This window comes from Nannospalax galili, unplaced genomic scaffold (genome assembly GCF_000622305.1).
Source record: "Nannospalax galili isolate Female #2095 unplaced genomic scaffold, S.galili_v1.0 scaffold450, whole genome shotgun sequence".
Taxonomy (NCBI): domain Eukaryota; kingdom Metazoa; phylum Chordata; class Mammalia; order Rodentia; family Spalacidae; genus Nannospalax; species Nannospalax galili.
Window position 1 is genome coordinate 2,101,678 of NW_008329134.1, and position 23,130 is coordinate 2,124,807.

Sequence of the window (23,130 nt, forward strand, 5' to 3'; positions counted from 1 at the left end):
TATTTTGAATATTCCTAAAATATCAGAAATAGGTGACATTAAATTTCTAAGTGTCTAAAAATGAAATATTTTTTAGTGATTTTTAGGAATTCCATCTCATAGTTTTAAATCCATAAAGCCAAGGAGCAAATTCCTCTATAAGGGTGCAAAATTCTTTACTTAAAATAAACACCCATAGCTGCATCATGTTATGCTAGAAAAATAAAAGTGTTCTTTTGCTTTATTGGGAAGTTTGAATAAGACATCTGTGCTTGGTCACCATTAAGAGCTAATCCATCCAGCCATGGCAATACAGTCTTACAGTCCCAGCACTCAGGAGGCTGAGTGTATTAGTTACCTTTCTGTTGATATGATAAAATACTGTGATGAAAAGCAGCTTGGGGAGGAATAGGTTTATTTCAATTTATAGTTGAGGGGTAGAGTCTTACATAGGGAATGCATGGCAACAATCAGGAAAAGGAGGATGGCAAGAGGCAGAAAAAGAACAGGAAGCAGAGGGAGGAGGCTATGAATCCCCAAAGTGGTCCCCAGTCATCTGCCAGCAAGACTTTGCCTCCTAAAGGTTCCATAACTTTCTCAAATAGAACCACCAACTGGAGACCAAGTGTTCAAATACACGAGCCTACAGGGGACGTTTCTCATTCAAACCTCTGCACTGAGGTTTGAGTCCAACCTGAGCTGCAGAGTGAGACTAGCACTCAAAAAACAAGCAAACAACAAAAAAGTTCATCTTGGCTGATCTTGCCCCTTTAATAAGTGTGTTATTTGTTAATTTGGGGATTGCCTATTATCTGGAAATCTCCTGTTTATTTGAACTGGCTGAAATTAATCTTACTCATTCTTGTCAATTTTTAGTCTTGATGTGCACTGTGGTTGATATCAAATCAGTCAATGCTGTATGGCTTGAAATAATACAGTGATATACGAGGAACTAAAAAAGAAAACTAACCAGAAAGGAATGATTATAATACTTGAAAAATGTGAGATTAGTGAGAACCATGCTGCATTCCATTTGTTTCTACATTCTGTTCCTTTTGTATAAACAGCTCCTCAGGTCATTAATTTCAGGAACACTGCTATCCAACAATGCATGTGAAGCCTGTGATCAGCCACTGCCAATGTGGTTGGGAGGAGGCCAGCTATCATAGGATGTAACAAAGACCTGCAGGTGGAAAATGTAAACAGCGATGCCTTGCCTGGCAAAAAGACCAAGAGATCACAGAGCAGGGCAACATCTTCAGCAGATGCAAAGGTGAGGCATTTTGTCCACTATGATCAGCCCACCACAAATATGTCTCCTTGTTCTACTATTTTATGAGCTCCACGTGGGAATTTTGAAGGAAAGAGACTGGTTTGGCCTCCAAATTGCATTATCAAAACCATGAAATGTTTAAAGATAACTAAAATTAACCAAAGGGTATGATGCCTGAGCCATATAGTATGGATGCCACTGGCAAAAAGAAATAATAATCCTTCACTCAGGAAAGAGGAGAAGAATAAACACAGCACATTTTCCTTCATTTTGGGCTTTTTAGGGAAAGGATACATTTAATTAAAAGTAGAAGCTTTAAATAGGAAAAGATTTTGATAATTCCAACATACACATGCAGTAAAATTTGTAATACTAGCAGTGTGTACATTGCTCTGGATGTCTTCATTCACAGCCTTAACGGCTCAATGGCCTAACGAACATTATCAAGGCTTTGGTGTTAAAACATCCATCGACATTTCTTTAACAAAATATATCACTCATCTTTTAAATTTAAATATATATAAAGAAAAAATTAGCCTTAGAAATCAGCAAACAATGAATTACCTCATTTTCCTAGGGAAGGATGCTTGTAAGGTGTACCATAAAATACAGGCAATTGCATTTGACCTTTGGCAGTGTGAACATAAATATATATAATTTTTTATAGATTCACTTCTTCTGCCCATCCTCCTTCCATGTTAAGTACTGAGGCCCCAGGTCTATATAGCTCATGCTAGATTGTTGCTTTAACACTATGTCCCTAGCACACTTTTCACTTTTTACATTATAAGATAGAGACCTATATAGTTGCCCAGGCTGGCACTGAATTCACTCTGTAACCAAAGTAAGCTATGAATTTGTGATCCTCCTGACTCAGCCATTGGGGGTAACTAAAATTGCAGGCCTATGCCATCAGGCTTATAGATTTACCTTAAGCTAACTTGAATTTGAATCTTAATCCCATTGACTGGATTTTGGGTAGCTAAAGATAATGTACTACTGTGAATTTTCAAAAATGTGCTCAGAATTGATACCCACTACATACAAAGCACTAGCATAAACAGTGCTTTGAAAATATTACCTTAGAATTTATATATTATGCAAACAGATGTAATTTTCAAATAACCGGTAAAGTACTCATAAAAATTGTTTATTTTAATGAACAACAGTGATTTCATATGTCCATAATAGGCCAGTTTTCTTAGGCCGTAGCTATAATCAAATGTCATTTATCTCCTCTCTGTGCCCCAACAAGTGAAAAATGTGCTGAATTTCCTTCATTGATCCACAGAGAACGACAATCACGAAACTCAATGTTTTAGTATATTCGCCTGTAAAGACAGGAATGTTATATATCTTGTGAAATTTGTAATTCCAGGGCTTGGAACATGTCTTGAATATGTTCTAGACACAGAAACAAGAATCTTAATCAAGAAATATCAAAATATATGGAAGATAGTGTTTTTTGAAAAATATTTTGAACTCAGATGTAAAGAGTGGCCGGATTTTAGACGACTGTGGACATTTAGTGCTAACGAACAGCCACAGGTTATTCTACACTGCTTATTTGCTGTGAGTCCCAATTGCTAACAATTTTGTTTTGAGCCTTTAAAAGGTAAAGAAATGGGCTTTTCCTAATAGGAATTGCAGTTACTAGCCATCTACAAAAATGAGTGTAAAGAAATAATGACAAAATAAAAATATTCAAACCTTACCACAAAATCATAAATATATCAGTCACTTCAATGAAGTCTCTTCTTTTTCTAGAGATGGTTCATCTTTTAAAGCTACTTATATCAATGAGGCAAAACTGGCATACATCTGAGTTTAAAGCATAGTCAAAACAGGAAATAACAATTTACTTCGTATGTAACATATTGCAGAATTGTTCACATTAACTCAGTTATCCATGACCATTTGCAAATAAGTATGCTATACTGCATGTATAATAGAGCCATGATAAAATACACTGTGTTTTAGCATATATAACGAAGCTGTGATAAAATAGCAACTTGATCCCACAGCACTGAGTACCTACTGTGTGACCAATGCAGAGTCAACTGGAAGCTCTGTGATACCTGTGTCTCTGATGCATCATAAATCACAGTGTTTGCGCTACATGGTTAACATTTTTCTACTAGGACTCAAATGAATACAGCCTCTTTACATGATTTATTTAAGTAAGTAAAAGAGTGTGGCCAATTCAGGATTACCTCACATTTATTTAGCAACCCGGTTTCTTGCAGCCGTGACCAGATGCTCTGTATTCGCCCAGCGTGCTCAGGGTGGGTGGTGGAATTGCCACAGATGCACTGGTGTTTCAGCATCAGAGGGTCATAGGCAATTCCTTTGAGACAAAGAAAACACAGTCGGAGGTTGAGTAATGAAAGAAGGTGATGGTACACATTAGAAGATAATATCATTAGTCCAAAAACTCAGACTCCTTAAAATAAAATTTGCAAAGAGAATCCATATCAGGAATTATTGGGACTACATAACAGCTCTTTGGTTCTGTACATGTATCCAAAAACACCAATCTATGGATTAACCAGCACTCGAGCTTCAGTTAGTACATCCATAATGAAGATGGTAGTATTTTAAGAAACTTCAGATTTAAAAAAATCTATACTGTATTCCTATCAATATTTCAAATAATTGTGAACTCATTTCAGGCAGATAACTTATTTCAATATATGTTTTAATTTTATCACTGAGGTTATAAACTGAGAAGGCTTTTAAAATCTTGTAATTACATAATGAGTACATATAGATTAGGGTTCTTTCTTGGAATAAGCTGCAGGAATTTCCAATTTTTTCTCCCTAGTCTGTTTAGCAATACCATCAATTTTACACAGTAAGTTTCTCGGCTTATTTTTATTTCTCTTATAATTTATGCCATTACGCAAGTAATATGGCTATTGTAGATCTTATAACATTGTGAGATGCTTGTAGTATTTCTTTTAAAAATGAGTATAATCATAATTCCTTCACTATAGGTTTTATAGATAATGAATAGAATTTAGCATCAAGTGTATGTGATGTTTTAGTTAGACTCCATGATGGGAAAAATGTGTAAAAACTTGATGAAATCAATTATTATGGGAGCATAAAATGGGACTTTTAAAGTAATAAATTATATTACAAAATAAGCTCTGGCTTACTCTAAGATTCTCACCCATAAAACTATTCCTTGGAGTCAAGGGACCTTGTTATTTAAAAAATTGCCTGATAAAAGAAATTGTTTAGCTATTCAGCATCTTCCAACAAATAACCATCAAATGCACTTTCCAGGGGCAGGAGAATCAAGTATCCATGATAAGAAATGCCAGCCATCTCTTTTGTATCATAAGTTGACTTAAATGAATTGTATTTTCCCTTTGCGTTACATTATTGTATTAGAGAAATGTTACTAAAGATGGGAAAATGCTTTCCCTCGTGTGTACTAAAATATGCAGAAGAATGACATATGTTTTTGAAGCCATGTGGTAAAAATTATGTCTGTCAAAAAATATTGTCTCACTGGCCCAAATAATATCCATTCTTAAGATTCAAATGGCTTCAAAGCCCATCCGTATGCTGGTCCCTGACCTCCTGGCAGTTTTCTCTTCAGCCCTGATCTCTCTTCTGGGTAGCAGACTCCCACACTTACCTATTTGATTGCCCAAATCTCCACTTGAAGGCTTCATGGTTTTCATAAGAATGAAGACCTCTGATTTTCAATTATTGGTTTTAAACCACACACAGTGCTCATTTTCACAAGGGACATCAAGATCCTTTATTGCTCATGGGAGAAACCCTAGTGTCTCTTGACATTTCCTCTCCTAGGCTCTAAAGGTGTATCTGTTTTCCCTCTAAAACAGATCTTGAATCATTCAGGTCTTATCTCTGCTGCTCAAACCATACATAATCCAAAGTACTATTATCTCTAACCCAAACTCCCTCCCGAGATAACCTGTAACTGGCTACTTGACTTTCATTTTGTTCCATTCACCATATCACAGTAGCCACTTTACCCACATATTTCCCTTCAAAATTTCATTAACATCATAGATAACTCCCTCCTCACCTCTTTAGTTTTTTTTTTTTTCTTTTCTTTTGATCTTTTTGACACAGGGTAGCCCTAGCTGGCTTGAAACTGGCTATGTAAATCAGGCTAAACTTGATCTCACAGAAATCTACCTAACTCTCTGCCTCTGCCTTTGCCTCCCAGTGGAGTGCTGGGATTAAAGGTATGGTAGGGAGCATTGCAGTTTCTTTTTATGTTTGATTTCTGTTTCTACAATAGAGGCTTTTCTTATGTTCCTCAAAAAGGTCAAAATCCTAAGAGCTTGAGACTATACATGCTATTCCATATATGTCCAATATTCTGATTTCTATAACCCTAGTCCTCAGTCAGCTGATTCTTTGGATTCCTCAAGCTCATTTTAAAGTCACCATCCAAACAAAATGTTGCCATTGCCTGAGGTCTTTAACTCAGATAGTCCACCCCTGTATCTGACCTCATAGCTTCCTTTAGGCTCCTAGGGCTTCTTTAGAGCACTGATGAAAATTATGCAATTGGTGTGTGATTTTTTTCCTAGTGCACTTTCTTCACTAGAATGGAAGATTCGTGGAAGCACAGGCAACGGTTGTAGTGTTTAATTTTTGAACTCCCAGTTTCTGCAGTCATGTTTGGAAAAAGGTGGGTCCTCAAAAGTATGCACAATGAATAAATGAAATGCCTAAGTTAATAGGTTCAAGAACTAGCTTAGACATTTCCATAATTCAGCCTTCCTTGGTGAATTCAATCAGTGGATCTTCTTGGCTTTTGGAAGTTGATGTGGCTTACTTCATTAATATTCTACCCTTTATTTTATATGCCTTATTTTCTAACCAGAAAGTACCTCCACTATATGCATTTATTTTTACCTAGTTTATGTTTATACAAAGCATTCTTCACAAATTTCACTGTTTTCAATTTTGTACGAAACCTAATTGGAATGAATATTATTAAATCAAGTCCAAAGGAAGAGATTAAGAAAGGCAGAAAAGAAAGGAGGCAGGCAGAAAGGAAGAATTACACTCAAAATGCAAAAGTCACAGATTAGTCTTCATAATTCATCTTTATCAAGTGATTTATGAAATACTATTAAATGAGAATTGTTTACCATATTTCAACTTTTGTTACATACTCTGATAAATGATATAATAATACAGAAACAAAAAGTATAATATCTGCCTTGTGTTAGAAATATATTCTTCAAGAGTACAAATTTTAATCATTATGTTGCTTTAACTTCCTCTGTTCCTTTTCTCCACGAATCTAAGCTCACTTGTATGGTAATTTTCCCTCTTTTAGCTTTTCTCCATACCCACTGCCAAGAAAATGAAAATTGTAAAACAAGTTGTGGTAACTACAAACTATTGCAGGTATCAGGAGCTTGCAATACAAACTCCAGAAGCTCTTGGAAAGACATTTGAATGAAAGAGGAAATAAATAAAATCTGGAACCCCAAACCTCCACTGACTCATCTCAATGTTGTATCAATGAGGTGCTAACAGGTAGACTGTCAGGTTAGACAGCAACCTCTTCCTTCATCACCATTCCTTTCCTTTTCTTTTTTTTCCTCAGAAACAAGAACTTACAGGGTGAGAAAACAGCCCGCACTTATCTTTGAGAATTCTATATTTTTTTTACTCTTTCTGCCCAACTGTTTACTATTTAAAGCCTAAGCTAATGGATCAATCTTTACTATGATCAATGAAACAAGAGTTAACATTATGTAAAGGAATCTTAAAATCTTTACCTGTACTGTAAACTTTAGTAGTAAGATTAGTACAACACATGTACAAAGGCACACATGTGCACTCCCAAACACACAAATATGAACAAAACAACTCCTGAACAGTTTGGGTAACATTTTAGATAAACGTAGGCTCTGTGTTTTCTGTGCATCTCATTTTATTAAGTGAGATGATGCATTTGAACCATCAAGTGTAGTTTCTCTCCTGCCCTCAATCATTACATGTAGCTAAGTGAGTTTTCAGTCCAAGGAATACATTCATGTCTACAGAAGCAGACCCAGTCTAGTAACTCTCAGTTCAGTTTGGCTGCATCTTCATGATCAACTAGGAAAGCTGAGCTGAACATCTTTAGACCAAGACCTACTAATGCTGTTTCCTAGCTCCCAGCATTCCACTTCTTCCACTTCTGGTACCAACCTGAAGAGTCAGACCTTCCCGGGGCATTTATTAAGTAACATTTATTAAACAGTTATTATGACCAGGAATCTGGACCAAAAGCTAGCACAGTGCAAATATTGATCTAGTATATCTCCTCAAAACATATGTGTGGTGTATGATTTCCCAATGAGCATTGCATTCCAGCAGTTTCATTTAATCACATTTAACATATGATCTAATAAAAATAAGTCAAGCACAAAATAGTTACATGAAATATATAGTTTTAAAACTCTCTGAAACAGTGATGAAAAAAATTGTGTGGTCAGAAATCTCTTTAAAAATGTTTTTGCAATAACAAGCAGTGTTCTTAACCGCTAAGCCATCTCTTCAGCTCCATCTCTACATGGCAGCTAACAACTGCCTGTAACTCCAGTCCCAGGGGATCTAACGGCCTCTTCTGATTCCGTGGGCATTGCACAACATGGGTGCACTTACCTACATGCAGACATTACACACATACACATAAAATTAAAAAAATGTTTTTAAGAGTTCATGGAGAGATGGCTCAGCAGTTAAGAGCACTGACTGCTCTTGTAGAAGACCTGGGTTTGATTTCCAACACCCACATGGTGGCCAACAACCATTTGTAATTTCCGGTCCAAGGGATTCTATGCCTTCTTCTGACCTGCAGGCACTGCACAACATGGATGCACTTACATACATGCAGGTAATACACTCATACACATAAAATGAAAATAAATAAGTAAATAATAAATAAATAAATAAATACAATATTAAAACAAAGTATTTTTAAATGACAGAATGGCTGACAAATGGTAGGATTGCTTAAATAGCATAGTGGACCTCAGACATCCCTCTATACTCACAAATTCTACATCGACCTATTGAACCAACTATGAACTAAAGACATTGAAAAAATAATGCCCCTGTGCTGAGTGTGTTCAAACATATTCCCTGCTCTTTCTCTGAAACAAACACTAGAACAACTACTTACATAGTACTTACATTTTATTAGGTACTGTAGAAATCGAGAGATGATTTAAACAAATTCACACATATGCAAATGCATTCCATTAACTCTCAGGACTCCTGCATCATTGGTGCTCGGACACCCAGATAGACTGTATTATGAAAGAAGTGTCATTTCTGACAAACCCCAGTTTTCTCACTGCAGCTGCTTTCGTTGTTTCTGTTTATAGCTCAGTCTGCCCTCTACGCTTACCTTGCCTTCCCTCTTCTCTTTCTACCACCCTCTTCAGCATCTACTGCTTGTCACATGTGTTACAATAGTGAAAACGCACAGATCAAGTACCGAGTAATGCATCTCTTAAATATGCATAAAACAAGCAATATAAAAAACGACTCTAAAAAATGGCAGCTTGTGACTTTTTAAATAAATAAATAAAGCTATATAAAAAACGACTCTAAAAAATGGCAGCGTGTGTCTTTATAAATAAATATATATATATATATATATATATATATACATATATATATATATATATTTAATCATCGTTGTTGGTAGTGGTGAATTTTTGAGACAGGGTCTCACTGTTTAGCCCTAACTAGCCTGAAACTTGTTGTATAGACCAGACTAGCCTCAAACTTGCAGAGACCTGCCTACCTCTGCCTCCAAGTTCTGCAACTAAAGGTGTGCACTATCACATCCAGCTAGGAAAACAAAAACAAAAACTTAATATTTATAATTTGGCTTGTTTTATGTTGTTGTTGTTTGTTTGCCAGTTTCTTAACCAAAATGTTATTGAGTATCATGTGAAAAGGAAATGGGTGGAAGAAATTGTTTTCATGTTTCCCAATTAACTATATGAAAACTTGTTATGGTGTAGAAACTAAATTAAGTGCTGCCATTCCCTACCAACCCAAGAAAGATATTTAACCAGAATTTACCCAGCTGGCAAAAAGGGAAGCCAAATAAAACACATTTTTTTCTGGAAAAATAGAAGAGTTTTTCTATATTCAAAAATAAGTGAGTGGAGGAAGCAAAGCAAATACACCCAATACACACACACACACACACACACACACACACACACTCTCTCTCTCTCTCTCTCTCTCATAGAGCCTATGATAATATACCACAGAAACTGTAAATGAAATAGTCACGACTTAGCCCAATGAATGATTTACTATAGAAACTAAAATAATATTTTTAAATGTTTTGGCATTTTTAAACTTTAAGAGTCTTTGGTCTGAAAAAATAGGGGCTAAAACATAAAGGTAGAAATTAAGCTAAATTAAAAGACAATGCAATGAGTGGACAGAAAGATGATGTGATGAGTAGGGTTTTCAAGGAAATTACAGGAGCAGCGGAATTAAAATTGATACCAGAAGCATCAAACATAGATTTTTATTTCACAAAATTAATTTAGTGCTATTGCATGCAAACATGCAAAGATTTTGGAATACAAAGAAAAGATAATGCAGTATAATAATGACAGGAAAATGTTGAGGTAGGATAAAAAATAAAATGCCCTTCCAAGTTATGATTGTTCCTGAGGAAAAAGTCATACTGAGAAACCGGAATAACTGAAGAAATTTCTCAGACGTAAAATGACTCAGGCATAAATAATTAACCTGCAGGGGTTCATCATCATGAAAATAATACACTTTTTTTCATTAATTTTTTAAATATTTTATTTATTATTTTTGTTTTATGTGTTTGACTGTATTGCCTATATGTAGGTAGGTGCACTCATGTTGTCCAATGCCCACGGAAGTCAGAAGAGGGTGTTGGATCCCTTGGAACTGGAGTTATAGAAGGTTGTTAGCTGCCATGTAGGTGCTGGGAATTGAACCTGGGTCTTCTGCAAGAGTAGTCAGTGCTCTCAACTCCTGAGCCATCTCTCTAATCCCAGACTATACACTTTTAATATCATCAGACTAAAGAAAATATGCCATGAGACTCCAGAAAAGAAGAAACAGATAGCTTACTAAGAAACACGCTTCTTCGCATGGGCCTCAGGTTTATCTACCATGCTAACACCCTGAGCACCTACCCACATTGAAGATTTTTCAAACACAACCATGTGTCCTAATAAGTCTGTATCAAGCATGTATGAAGGTGTTGAGATGTCTTCCTATATGAAGACTCTCCCAAAGACTTGCAGAGATATAATATACATAAGGCATATAAAGTGGCAGGTAACTACATATTTACAATAAAATGTGTACATTAATATGTTTTGATATATGGCATACTTGATCAAGTTGAGTTTATCTAAATAAACAATATAGACCTTTTTTATTATCTTCAAGAGTAAGAACTAAGTGAGAAAGTTTTAGAAAAGTTTTTTAGGAAAAATATACTTTAGATCAGCAATTGAAAAAGCAAATTACCTACTAAAGCAAGTTAATTTCTCCAATATGATACAGGTGGTAATCAAAATTCTTCTAGAAAGTCTTAAAAATATACAGATACACAAGAGATACCTATATGTGTGTGTAGACAACTGCATATGAATATATTTGCAAATGTACACATATGCATACACACACACACACACACACACAAACAAAGACACATATAATTTTTTTTTCTGTTGAAGAGAAACCTAAAGAATAGGAAAAGATTATTGAAAATAAGCATAGCCATACATAAATTGTGGTCACCTAACAAATGGTTCTCTTTCATAAAATTCTAGATCTACCAAATTGCATTCAATGAATATAAATCAATTTTGTAATTAAGAAACATAGATTACCTAACCACACACAAAGACACATATAATTTTTTTTTCTGTTGAAGAGAAACCTAAAGAATAGGAAAAGATTATTGAAAATAAGCATAGCCATACATAAATTGTGGTCACCTAACAAATGGTTCTCTTTCATAAAATTCTAGATCTACCAAATTGCATTCAATGAATATAAATCAATTTTGTAATTAAGAAACATAGATTACCTAACAGTTTCCCTTAATCCGTTAATGACATCTTAAATTTATTTATTTTTTATTTCATATGTATGAGTGTATTGCCTGCATATATGTAAGTGCACTCATGTCATGCAACGCTGGCAGAGGTCAGACCTAGAACAGGAGTTACGATGGTTGTTAGTTGCCATGTGGGTGCTGGGGATCAAACCCAGGTGCTCTGCAAGCACAGCCAGTGCTCTTGACTGCTGAGTCATCTCTCCAGTCCCTGTTAATGCCATTTTTGTACAATCATACTCTACTCATCTTTCCTACTCTCTTCCCTTGAAGTTAGTTGTTAGTTGACTCATCTGTTTATTATCTTCTGTATGTGCCAGTCATACTCCTAAGTGCTAGACACAGAGAGCAGAGAGATAGCCTCTCCCTGCATAGACTTTCCCTTGGAACAGTTTCCCAGTCACACATTTTAGCAGATAACAACCCACTGTGTTATAAAGACTCTTTTTAGTTTGGATTTAGCTTGCTAAGAAAGTTTTCTTGAAGGACATTGCATACAAACAAATTTTAAAAGTTGAAGGCTAGGATGGAGCTGGCTTTGTACTGAGGAAACGTCTTACATCTGCATAAAAAATGTTAGAGAAAAAAGAAATCTTGCTGTTCTGAAGCTGAAATGTTCAGATGTGCTATCACAAAACACTGATTTTTAAGCCCTTTTAATTACTTTCATGACTTTTACAAATATTTGATTAGTTTCAAAATTATGATTTATTTCATATTCAACCCTGACTACAAAAAAAATGTTAGAGGAAAATAATTTATCAGTTATATAGAGCAACCTACTGATGGAGGAAAGAGGACTTTCTGTTACACTGGGTGTGGGCTCCCAGCTGGCATCCTCTCCTGGATGTTCGCTTCTGAGCCTCGGCCTAGACAGGTCATTGTCAGGAATAGCTGAGTAGAAGAGATGACTTTAGCAGAGAAATTAAACATGCTGTCCTTTCTTTAATTAGCAGAACTTCAACTAATGAATTTTATGTCTAATCTTTAAATAAAAAGTTTCTCTATATCTGAATATTACTTCCCATACTCAAACAGGGCATACAATCCATTTGAGGTTGTGTCAGCTTAGCTTTATCAGACACACCCCTCATTTTTTTTTTTTTTTTTTTTTTTTTTTTTTTTTATCAGTTCTACAAACAGTTTAACTCAGGCTCTCCATGGGTCACCAGGTATTGGCTGCCTCTTGGGCTCTGTGACTGGGTCCATGTAGGTGCCTTGAGGAAACAGATTAGAAACTTCTTTTAGCAGCTGATTAAATGCAGAAAACGTATTTTCCTGGAATTTTGTTTCGTTTTGATTTGATTTTTGCTGTGCTTGGTTTTGTTTTTAATGTGTGGAAAGGAGGAATGAGGCTGTTAGCTGGTAGGAATAAATGTCTATAATGAAAGTCTAAATGGTGATCCTTAAAAATTATGTGAGCTTAATGTTAGATAAATTTTTTAGTTGTACCAAAAAGATGAGCTCTACAGAATGGATGAAGCAAATTGCCTACTTGTAACCTGTGTTCATTTTCTCTTCAATGCTTCGTTGATTTAGTGGAACAGTTCTATGTAAGGTCTTCTTTGAAAAAATTTTCTTTGAAAAATCTTTCCCAAGAACATACTTGGATGTTACTTTTGATTTTTAACATATTAATTACAGATATTTAAAAAGTCAAAAGAGGGCTAAAGAGATGGTTCAGCAGGTAAAGAGTGCCGGATGCTCTTGCAGAGGACCTGGTTCAGTTCCCAGCACCCACATGGTGGCTAAAAACCATCTGTAACTCCAGTTTCAAGAGGTCTGATGCCCTCTTCTGACCACTGTAGGCATTGCAGACAAGGGTGCACTTAAATACATTCAGGCAACTCACATACATAAAATAAAATTAAAACAAAACAAAAGAAACTTAATGCTTTAAAGCATATCCAAATCATATAAGCAGAAAGGCTTTAGAGTTGCCATGTAAAATCAAAATCACTAGAAAAGGTACTGTGAATTTTCAAATGGTGCAGATTATAATAGTGGTCAGGTAATGAAGAAAGCCAGTTTGGGTTGGCCCTAGAGCATTAAGTGGAGAAGAAGAATAAGATCACACATTTCACTCTCCTTGTTTTTGGAGGCGCACTAAATAATAGTCACATATACACATCTATGAGTGTCATAAGAGTGCATATTCGTACATGTGTTTATATGTATGTGTGCATATACATATATTTGCATTTGCATATGTCCCCAATGTCAGGGAAAAGGTTATTATACAAATTACACATTTAAAAATTTTTATTTCTATATTTTTATTTTATGTGTATGAGTGCTTTGCCTGAATGTATGTAAGTGCACCTGTCTTATGCAATGCCCTCAGAGGCCAGAAGAAGGTGTCAGATTCCCTAGAACTGGAGATACTGAAAGTAGTTGGCTGCTGTATAGGTGCGGGAACCAAACTTAGATCCTCTTCAAAAGTAGGTATTGTTCTTAAACACTGAGTCATCTCTACAGTCCTTAAATTTTTTTTTTCAAAAATCATGCTATTTTTTCATATAATGATTGAAGTGTGAAGATGCAACATCTTTTAAGTAGAAAGACCATAATCAGGCTCTTCCCTACTCAGGCATAATTAATTAACTTCCTGCCATTCTTTAGCAGAATAATAATCACAAAGAAACTTTCACTCTAGTGTACTCCTTCGAATGAGTGAATTCATATTCGCTTAGTACGCATTTTATGTGTGCTGACTCAGCTCAAGTTAATTGGAGGTCAATGAAATACAAAACCCTATGCTGTGTAGAAGAAAAATTTGTATACTCCTTCATTTTGAAAAGCGATTGCCTCATCATTACATTAAATAGAAAAAGGGACGTAAGTTTCTTCCTTGTTTATTTTTGGGGTATGTGCCCTGATAAACATCAAGCTGTTGGCATGAGAAAGAAACTAGTAGTCAGAATTGGTTCAGTCTTTAGTTTGTACAATCAAGTTATGGTTATGTCATGTTTATGCTATCACAAGTACAGTCCCTGCCTTCATCTTGGTTTTTCTACAGCCTGTACACCCTGACCATTTGGAAACTTTCTTCTTCTCAAACTTTTAAGATTTCTCTAATAGTCAAAGTTCTTGCTTCATTCATATTGAAGGAACATTTGAAAAATACAGGAAATTAAAATAAGTTAGGAGAGGGCCATTCTTCCAAACCAAGGAGAAAAGCCGTATCTATGGGATTATAAATGCAGTCATTAGTACACATGTTAACACTGACATGAAACATAATTAAGCTCACTTTTAAATTATAGTATTTCAGTGACTGGAAATGGCATTGCAATAGTAAAGTTATTACTCTGGGGTCTGATATGGATAAATAAAAGCCACTTTCATGAAGAAATTATTTGGAAGAATATTATTTCTAAGGCATGAGGTTTTGAACAGAAGGCTGCTGAACCCAGACATAGCACAGGCATGACTGATCCCAAAGGTTTCCACCTACCCTGGGCTGAAGACGTGAGCTCCATGGGATCTCTAGGTAGGTTTGCAGTGTTACAGGTCAAGGATCCAGTTAGAGGTCCTGATGTGGTGAAAGAAATACACCCAGCCGGTGTACATTATGTACTGCTGGTACATAATGATGCTGTCCTGAAGCATAACATGTTATCAAAGTAGCTCCGATGCACACTCTTGGAAGATACCTATCAAGCCGAAGAACTTGGCCGGTCTATTCATTGCTATTCATTTAAAAGAGGCTATCAAGGACTGGGGGCATGACTTCCAGAAAGGCATTTTGACTTTTTTTGCAAGTACAAAGGTTTGCATGAGGTCACAGATGCCAAAAATCAAGCTCTGAATTCTGAATACATGATTTAAAAAATGAATCAGATAACCCATGAGAGTCCTAAGGGGATGGTACACATGAATTCTCTCTTGCTGCATCCAAGTTATAAGTCTCTTAGGGCTATAATATCTTCTATTTGACCAAACACAGTGTGACAGCCTGGAGCCAGAATGAGGTAGAGCAGACAAATGGGAATAACTATCCACACACGTGTTGCAGCAGAGTTCCTTTGCAGAGGGAATGATATGCACACCCTTTTTTGGCATGTGTTCCAGACTTGACCTCCTTCTGGCCTTAGAATTATCTGGCTTGTTTTCTTCTGTGGCTAGGTTCTTAAATATCACCCACAGCTGCAGGCAAGGAAGACACTGCTCAAAAAGCCCACCCAGAGCTACCATAATGAATGGACATATAACTAACTCACAGAGATTTGAGAAAGGCTTGCCTTGGTACCCTTGACTCCCATGAGTCATGCGTGTGGGAAGTCAGAAGAAAACATTGAAGTCAAACAAGAAACCAAACCGAGAAAGGACATTCTGTAGAGCCAAACAGGGAAGACAAGCATCATAAATTTCCCAGTGGCCAAACTCCTAGAAGGTAAGAGATTGAAGAACACTGATGAAGAATGTGGTAGGGATTTTTATTTCCAAGGGAGATCCATGCACCTGTTGATGTATTTTCCAGGCCCTTGAATGATAACAATTTATGAGGCTATTAATACTAAGCCCAAGATTTATCAGATGTGCTGCTTGTCTTGTGGCCAATTTAACCTCATAAAATTTGGGCTGCGTTGGGTTAAAATGGAGAGTTCTGCTATTGGAGCTATTCAGAGCATTTAAATCGGCTAATCCTACAAGCACTGTGCATTTCTCCTGCTTATTACAGGGTCTTTAGGGATTCCTACCAGTGGCAGAGGCAGGCGGGAGGGAGCGGTCTGCTGCTGGGTTAGGCAACATGGAGGCTGCAGGGGAAGAATGAGTCCTGGAGAGGAGTCCGTGCTTCTCTAATCCATCCATGCCAACCGCAGCCAGCTGAGTTTGGCGCACCGAGAGCGCACGTGTGCGCCGGGTCTCCAGCAAGGGTGGCTGCCAAGAAAAGAGACAGGAGAAAGAAATGTGAGCCCACTGCTGAAGGAGACGCGGAGAGTGATGTGTCAACAAATTAAGTTCATCAGGTCAGAGACGTAATAAACGGTGTGAGGGGGGAAAGAAGGGAAAAAAATGGAAAGAGGAGAGAGGAGCAAGAACAAGATCTAGCCAATAAATCCATTCAACAGATGTTTGCACATGGCCACAGGTCCTGCTGCCTGGCTAGGGAGGGAGGAGGCAGTGGCAGGATGCCTGCCAACTTGAATGACATGAAACAGATCTTAACCTCACTAGAGGCGTCCACTCACCGGGTGCCTTCCTTGATACCAACAATTTGAACTCAGGCCCAGAGAGAACGCCCTGTACAGGGGTAGAACAGTTCAACAGTTTTCCATCTGCTTACAAAGCTAGATTCCGAACAATAGGTCCTGAATTTATTTCACAGATATTGTTAGAGAAATCTATGAGTACCTCTGAAATTATGATTTCAAGAAATAGTGACTATGTTTTGATGCATTTCAGTTTTTATAGAATGGTGAAGGACAACGGACTTTTTAAATGGTCTTGGAGGAAAATATCAATGCTATGAAATTATGAGCTTTCTTAATAGACTATTAAACTATCTTCAGTGATTTAATATTATTCTTTGTACTTTTCAAGTTATCCAATCAGACAATCAGAGTTTAGAAGCTTCTGGAAAATACATTAGATTCATTAGTTTATTTTTCTGTCTCCAAAAATACAATTCTCTAAAACACATAAAGGCAGTTAATTTGCTCATCACAACTGCACAATGACTGTTTCATCTCACTGATGTCAGTGAATTTATAAGCTTTATGATTTTTAAAAATCCATCTTTCCAGAGGGACATGGAAATCAACTGAACAGTGCTATAAAAACTTGAAAATCACTTTCCATACATAAGGAAACTTTCCCAAATGGTTAGTGAAGTTTTAAAAATAGAACTTCAATTTGAATGAATTTTAAAATCTGCATACTTTTGCACTTGGATCCACCTGTCTATCACTTCTTTTCAGGACCTGATTCAAATGCTACCACCTTTCAGAGAAGCTTTGCCCGAACCTTCAGGTTGGGTTAGGTGTCTCCTAGCACAGAATGGAAATCATTATGTCATGTTCTTGAATTTCCAGCGGGAGACTTGGTAAATCCTAACTGCAAAACCATTTACTGGGAAAATGCTCCCAAATGTGTATCTAACAGCTATGTTCTGTCCACGCTATGTAATCTCAGGTACAGGTGACTTTGTAAGATCTGAGTTAATGGGGCATGAAAATACATGAGTTTTAATGATGGATAATTATAACTGTTTAAAATGAGAATTTGTTCACAGATTTCTTCATTTACAAAAATTCATGAATCATACAAAATTAAATTTAAAATGGGTTATAATTAGGTCTTGGGATGTAGCTAAGTTGATAAAGTATTTGTCTAGCATGCTGGAAGCCCTAGGTTCAATTCCAAGCACCTCATAAATGTGACATATAGTATATGCATGTGATCCTAGCAGGATCTAGAAGCTGGAGGGTCTGAAGTTCAAGGTCATCCTAGCAAGTTTGAGGCCAGCCTGGGATAGATGAGCTCCCGTTTTCAAAACACATATTATAAAATAGGTTATAATTAATGTATACATTGTTACTTCTGCTTGCTGTATGGAAAATCAATCCCTCCATCATTTGTGAAGGTAACAGCCACAGACTCTGGCTTTGGGCATTTGCTCTGAGATTGGGATGACTTGACCTATGAATAATTTCTAGTCATTTTAAAGTTTTAACACTTTTACAAGAGTCTAATTCTTGTTTTCTTGAGTATCTCTATGTTCACTGGCGTGAGAGCGCTGTAGTAAGATCAGTGTGGTCTACCCCCTTTGGAACTTGAAATTATGAAGAATACAGCGGCATAATTTCTACTTTGAGGTTTTCAATCATAGATCTGAAATGTCTGAGTGAAAATGAACCTGGATGTTTGTAATGTTCATCTATTTTCATTCCTTTTTTCTCTGACTTAAGCACGGGTTGCTTCTGCAGAGAACCCAGGTTCAATTCCCAGCACCCAAATGGTGGCTTACAACCATCTGTAACTCCAGTTCCAGGGGAACCCAATACCCTTTCCTGACCTCAGTGGGCACTGCCTGAGATGGGTGCACTTATACACATGCAGGCAATACATTCATGCACATAAAATAAAAATAATAAATAAAATAATAAAAAAGAAGGTTCAGGGAACTTTTATCTAAGAAAACTGAAGCGGGAAGAAAGTGGGAAAATCTCTAGAAAGATGCTCATTAGTGTGTGTGTGTGTGTGTGTGTGTGTGTGTGTGTGTGTGTGTACTCACGTGTGTGAATGCGTGTGGTCTCTTCTGGGGAGTACCATACTTTTTTTAAAATGGAAATTAGATACAATTCATCTGATCATTTTTTTTCTGCTGCATTTTATCTCTAATGCTAAGAACTAAATAATTATTTCTGCATTGAGAATTATCCACAATAAATATTTAAAAATTAAATGCCTTATTTTTTTTTCCAAAAACAAAACCATATTTCAGATGACTGAAGTGAAAAAAGTTTCAGGTATCGTGGAATAGCTGCTGCAGGAACTTCAGGTAAACGAAACAACATACCACCTTTGTTTTTTAAGATAATGCATATTTATTGCTTTCTGTGGGCTTCAGAGAAACTATAAAATAACACATTCATAGTTTGCTAGCTTATAAGTGTGATGTAAATGCTATCATTTTAAAAGGTGAAACCAGTAGTCGGGTAACTTATTTGTTTATTTTTATTCAATTATTATAATTTTATGTGTATGGGTGCTTTTCCTGAATTTACATATGTGAACTATGTGCATGTAATATCCTAGGGGCTGGAAAATGATGCTGAATCCCCTGGAACTGCTGTTTCAGATGGTTATAAGCTCTTATGTGGATGCTGGGAACTGAACCAACCCAAGTCCTCTGCAAGAACATCCAGTGCTCTGAACTGAAAAACCGTCTCTTCATTTCCTAAATGGTACATCTTACTGCAAAAGTTTTGAGTCTGACAATGTCTATCACTACAAATATGGAGTGCAGTTGAAAAAAAAGACATCTAATTTTATTGATCATATCTCTTTACCTAATAGCTAATATACAGGCATAAGAAACAGATTTGCTATGTTGTAGAGGCAGAAAAATGAATTAAGCATTGCTCTTGATTTTGCGGACTGACACCCCAAATTTAAGCACCATTCTTCTAACAAGTTTCATGAAGATATGAATCTTCTTTATTATTTTTTCCATGCAGTGTTTCAATATACAGTAGGTATGAAATATTGACTAAATAAATGACTACAAAGAAATAGATAATCATCCTTAAAATCTTATAAGAACAATATAAAACAAGGAGCAATGTAATAAGCAATCATAAAATAATACAGTTTAGGAATATCTGAGAACAAATTATGAGAGATGGAGACCAGATCAAACAGGTTTCAAAGGACAATATCCTGAAATTAGTGTCAGAGTCAAGAGATAATGAGAGACAAGTCTCAGTGATTGCAGGATTATCTTTATTTGTGCTTCCATGTGGTTTCCAAGTTTTCTGCCTATCATATCTGCTGAGTTTTTTAACTAAGAAAAACAGTTGGCATTAATGGAACAATATGGCTCAATCTTTCAATCAGTTCATTAGGGCAGATGAATAATTAGTGGACCAACTATTCAAGACAGTCAATCAAAGAGATTCAAAGATTTTTACTTTCAAAAGTATTTGACTAAAATTATGTACTTTCACAAATAAAACATTGACTCTAGTGTACAGGGAGAGCTGTGAAAAATCTAGGAAGTAATAAATTAATCCAGTTGTGTCCTTCCTCCATAAAAATAATATCTTTCTGTAGATAGGAAACAGATACTACATTTTTTTTTCCTAGTAGCTAAAATTGGCTGCAGTGTTTCATAAACTTTTCTTTTTTGTAACTTTAATGAAAAAAATTCATTTATTGTTATATGTTGCAGTTCTAAATATGAAAGGATGCTTTTCTTCCTTTGTCGTCAGAAAATTAAATGTTAAACAGTTCATAACCCATGGATTTGAAATTGTATGTAAAGCAACACTGACATATCATGTACTGAGCATCACTGGAAATGCATCATCTTAGTCAGTCATAGCCAAGACCCTCTCAAAGAAACCTTATAAGCCAGGTGTGGTGGTGCACACCTTTAATACCAGCACTCAGGAGGCAGAGGCAGGCAGATCTCTGTGAGTTTAAGACAAGCTTGGCCTATTTAGTGAGCTCCAGGTCAGCTGGGGTAACAGAGAGCCTGTCTCAAAAAGACCGAGAAAAAAAAAAAAAGAGAGAGAGAGAAAAGGCACCTTATAAACAGGCTATATCAAGTCTGTTGTCCTTTTTTCAGCTGATTTAACTAAAGACTTGGTTTGTGCTGGTTATTTTACCAACTGTCATTCAAGGACATTCTCTGAATTTATTGGGATATATAGGATAAATTTGCTTTGTGTGTATGAGTATTATCTGTCCTTCCCATTGATGAAAGCTGTAAATAACTTTCAGGAAACAGTTAAGCATCTATTTCATAAATCCTCCTTATTGCTTAGCACATATGAATGCATGTAGGCCCACCTTTCTAACCCAGGAGGCATTGGCTTTGCTGCCCATTTGAGAATGCATAGAAACAATGAAGCACAGGGTTCTGGCTGAGAATGAAATACTTACTTGACTGATGATGAGCCAATGACCCTTGGGTTAGGAAGACTGCAAGATTTAAGTTTTTGTAACTGTGTGTAGGAGGAAGTGTGGCCTGGACAACCTGCGCATGCACGCTGCAAACTCACCAAAAACATCTGGCTGAGGCAAACCTGTGTTCTGCCAAAAAAAAGACAGAGACTGCTGATGCGAAAATGGCCTGATACAGAGAGCCAATGAGGAACAGACACGACCTATCAATGGACCAATAGGACACCAGGAGCGGGGATATAAGGGAGCCCATATCCACAATAAACGGGTCTGCAGCTGCTCACACTGCCTGCTTCACACCTGACTCCTGGAGTCTGCAGTCCTGACTCTGAGCCGACTCTACCCCCGCCCGGAAGGCCTCAGGACACCCGCAACAACTGTGCTTTTTGTTTTTGTTGTTTTGCTTTGCTTTCTTGTTGTTACTACTGAGAAATACATTTTATGACTTCTGAGTTTTCATAGTTCTGAGTGGCCACATCATTTCTAGACACATGGGCAGTCACCCATAGACTATTACCAATGTTACAACTTTAGAAAGAGTAAATAATAAAAATCATAATGTTTGACCTTTGACACAATCATAATTGTTTGAATTGGTATCATAAAAGACAAAAAGAAAAGAAAAAAGAGAGAAAAGATCATTGGTGAAATAATTAGAAAAAAGATATGTCTGCTTGGGTTTCCACTCTCAGTTCTATTTCTAAAGGCTTTTATCAAAAAGGTTACTTTCCTCTTTGTTTATTGTTGGGTAAATTGAATTTCCTTTTTGGCTCATGGTGTTTTTAATTTCATAAATATTGCTTTCATTAAAAAAATTAGATTTGCAAATATATTTAGAAGTTATCACATAAGATTTCAGGTGTATTTATATATTTAGTCTTTGTATTATTCAGGATGAATATAGAAATCTCAGTTTTAGATTTTGTAAAGTTAAACATGAACATTAATAATTTACAAGTAGCTATTAAATCGAAATGATGTGCAACTTTTAAAGTACACAAGAAAAATCTTAGAGGAACAAAACCAAGAAAAAATTCTAAAATTAAATGGAGAAAACCCAGAAACATTGAAATAGCTATGCTAATATAAGTCACAAAGTGAGATGCTAGGAAAAATCTGCAAATATTAATAAACACAGTTGATATGAATGTGATCAGTTTACCGATAAATGACAGAGGTAGCCAAACTGCTTGGGCAGAACCATATTAAATTAAAAATTCTCAGCATACATGTGGGAAGTTTGTACTAAGCCCCAACCTTAACGAAGGTACTATTGGCAGCCTATGGCTGTTAGGATGGGGAGAGCCAGTTTCTTTCAAGGATGTGACTCTTGGTAGGTTAAGCAGGCTATAATAGATGGAATTACACTGAAAAACATTTGGGGAACTGCTTGGGCAGAACCATATTAAATTAAAAATTCTCAGCATACATGTGGGAAGTTTGTACTAAGCCCCAACCTTAACGAAGGTACTATTGGCAGCCTATGGCTGTTAGGATGGGGAGAGCCAGTTTCTTTCAAGGATGTGACTCTTGGTAGGTTAAGCAGGCTATAATAGATGGAATTACACTGAAAAACATTTGGGGAAAAATTAGACTGTATAGGCATATATATAAGATAAAGAAATTTAAGTTTTTAAAAAAGAATAAAAAATTATAAGCTCTGCAAAGAATATAAGGCAAATAATAATAAAGAAACAGAAACTTTATGCAGTCATAAGGAACAGAGAATAGCATCTTTAACATGATACAAATATTTAATTGACAAAAGATATATTCTGAGTTTGCAGGAAGTCAATACTATGAACTCAAAATACAAAACACGAATGGGCATTACTACAAAAATCACCTGCAAGATTCACATACAGAAGGATTTTACAGTGAGTGTGTCACTAAAATCAAGTTAAAGATTTTAAACAGTACTGCTCACTAGACTGAAGACACTGAATTTTTAGCCAATAAGCATATTCTTTCAAGCGCTGCACATATGACTCATGACAAAATTGACCACTGCCATAAAGCAAGTTCCAACAAACTTTAGTGAGTTAATGTGTACAGTGAATTCTATTCAGGCTTATAAAAGAAGGGAATGCTGACTGGTGCATGCCACAGC

General features: G+C 36.2%; 1 protein-coding gene across 1 annotated transcript in view; it reads right to left on the bottom strand.

The window, feature by feature from the left end:
• The window catches only part of Hdac9 (histone deacetylase 9), an 897,356-nt gene that overhangs the window by 244,467 nt on the left and 629,759 nt on the right, over positions 1-23,130 (bottom strand). Inside the window, exons 14-15 of the mRNA XM_008832701.3 lie at positions 16,088-16,268; positions 3,466-3,599 (exon numbers count right to left, since the gene is read on the bottom strand). Of these exons, the coding sequence (XP_008830923.1) occupies positions 3,466-3,599; positions 16,088-16,268 (315 nt within the window). The remainder of the gene's footprint in view (positions 1-3,465; positions 3,600-16,087; positions 16,269-23,130) is intronic.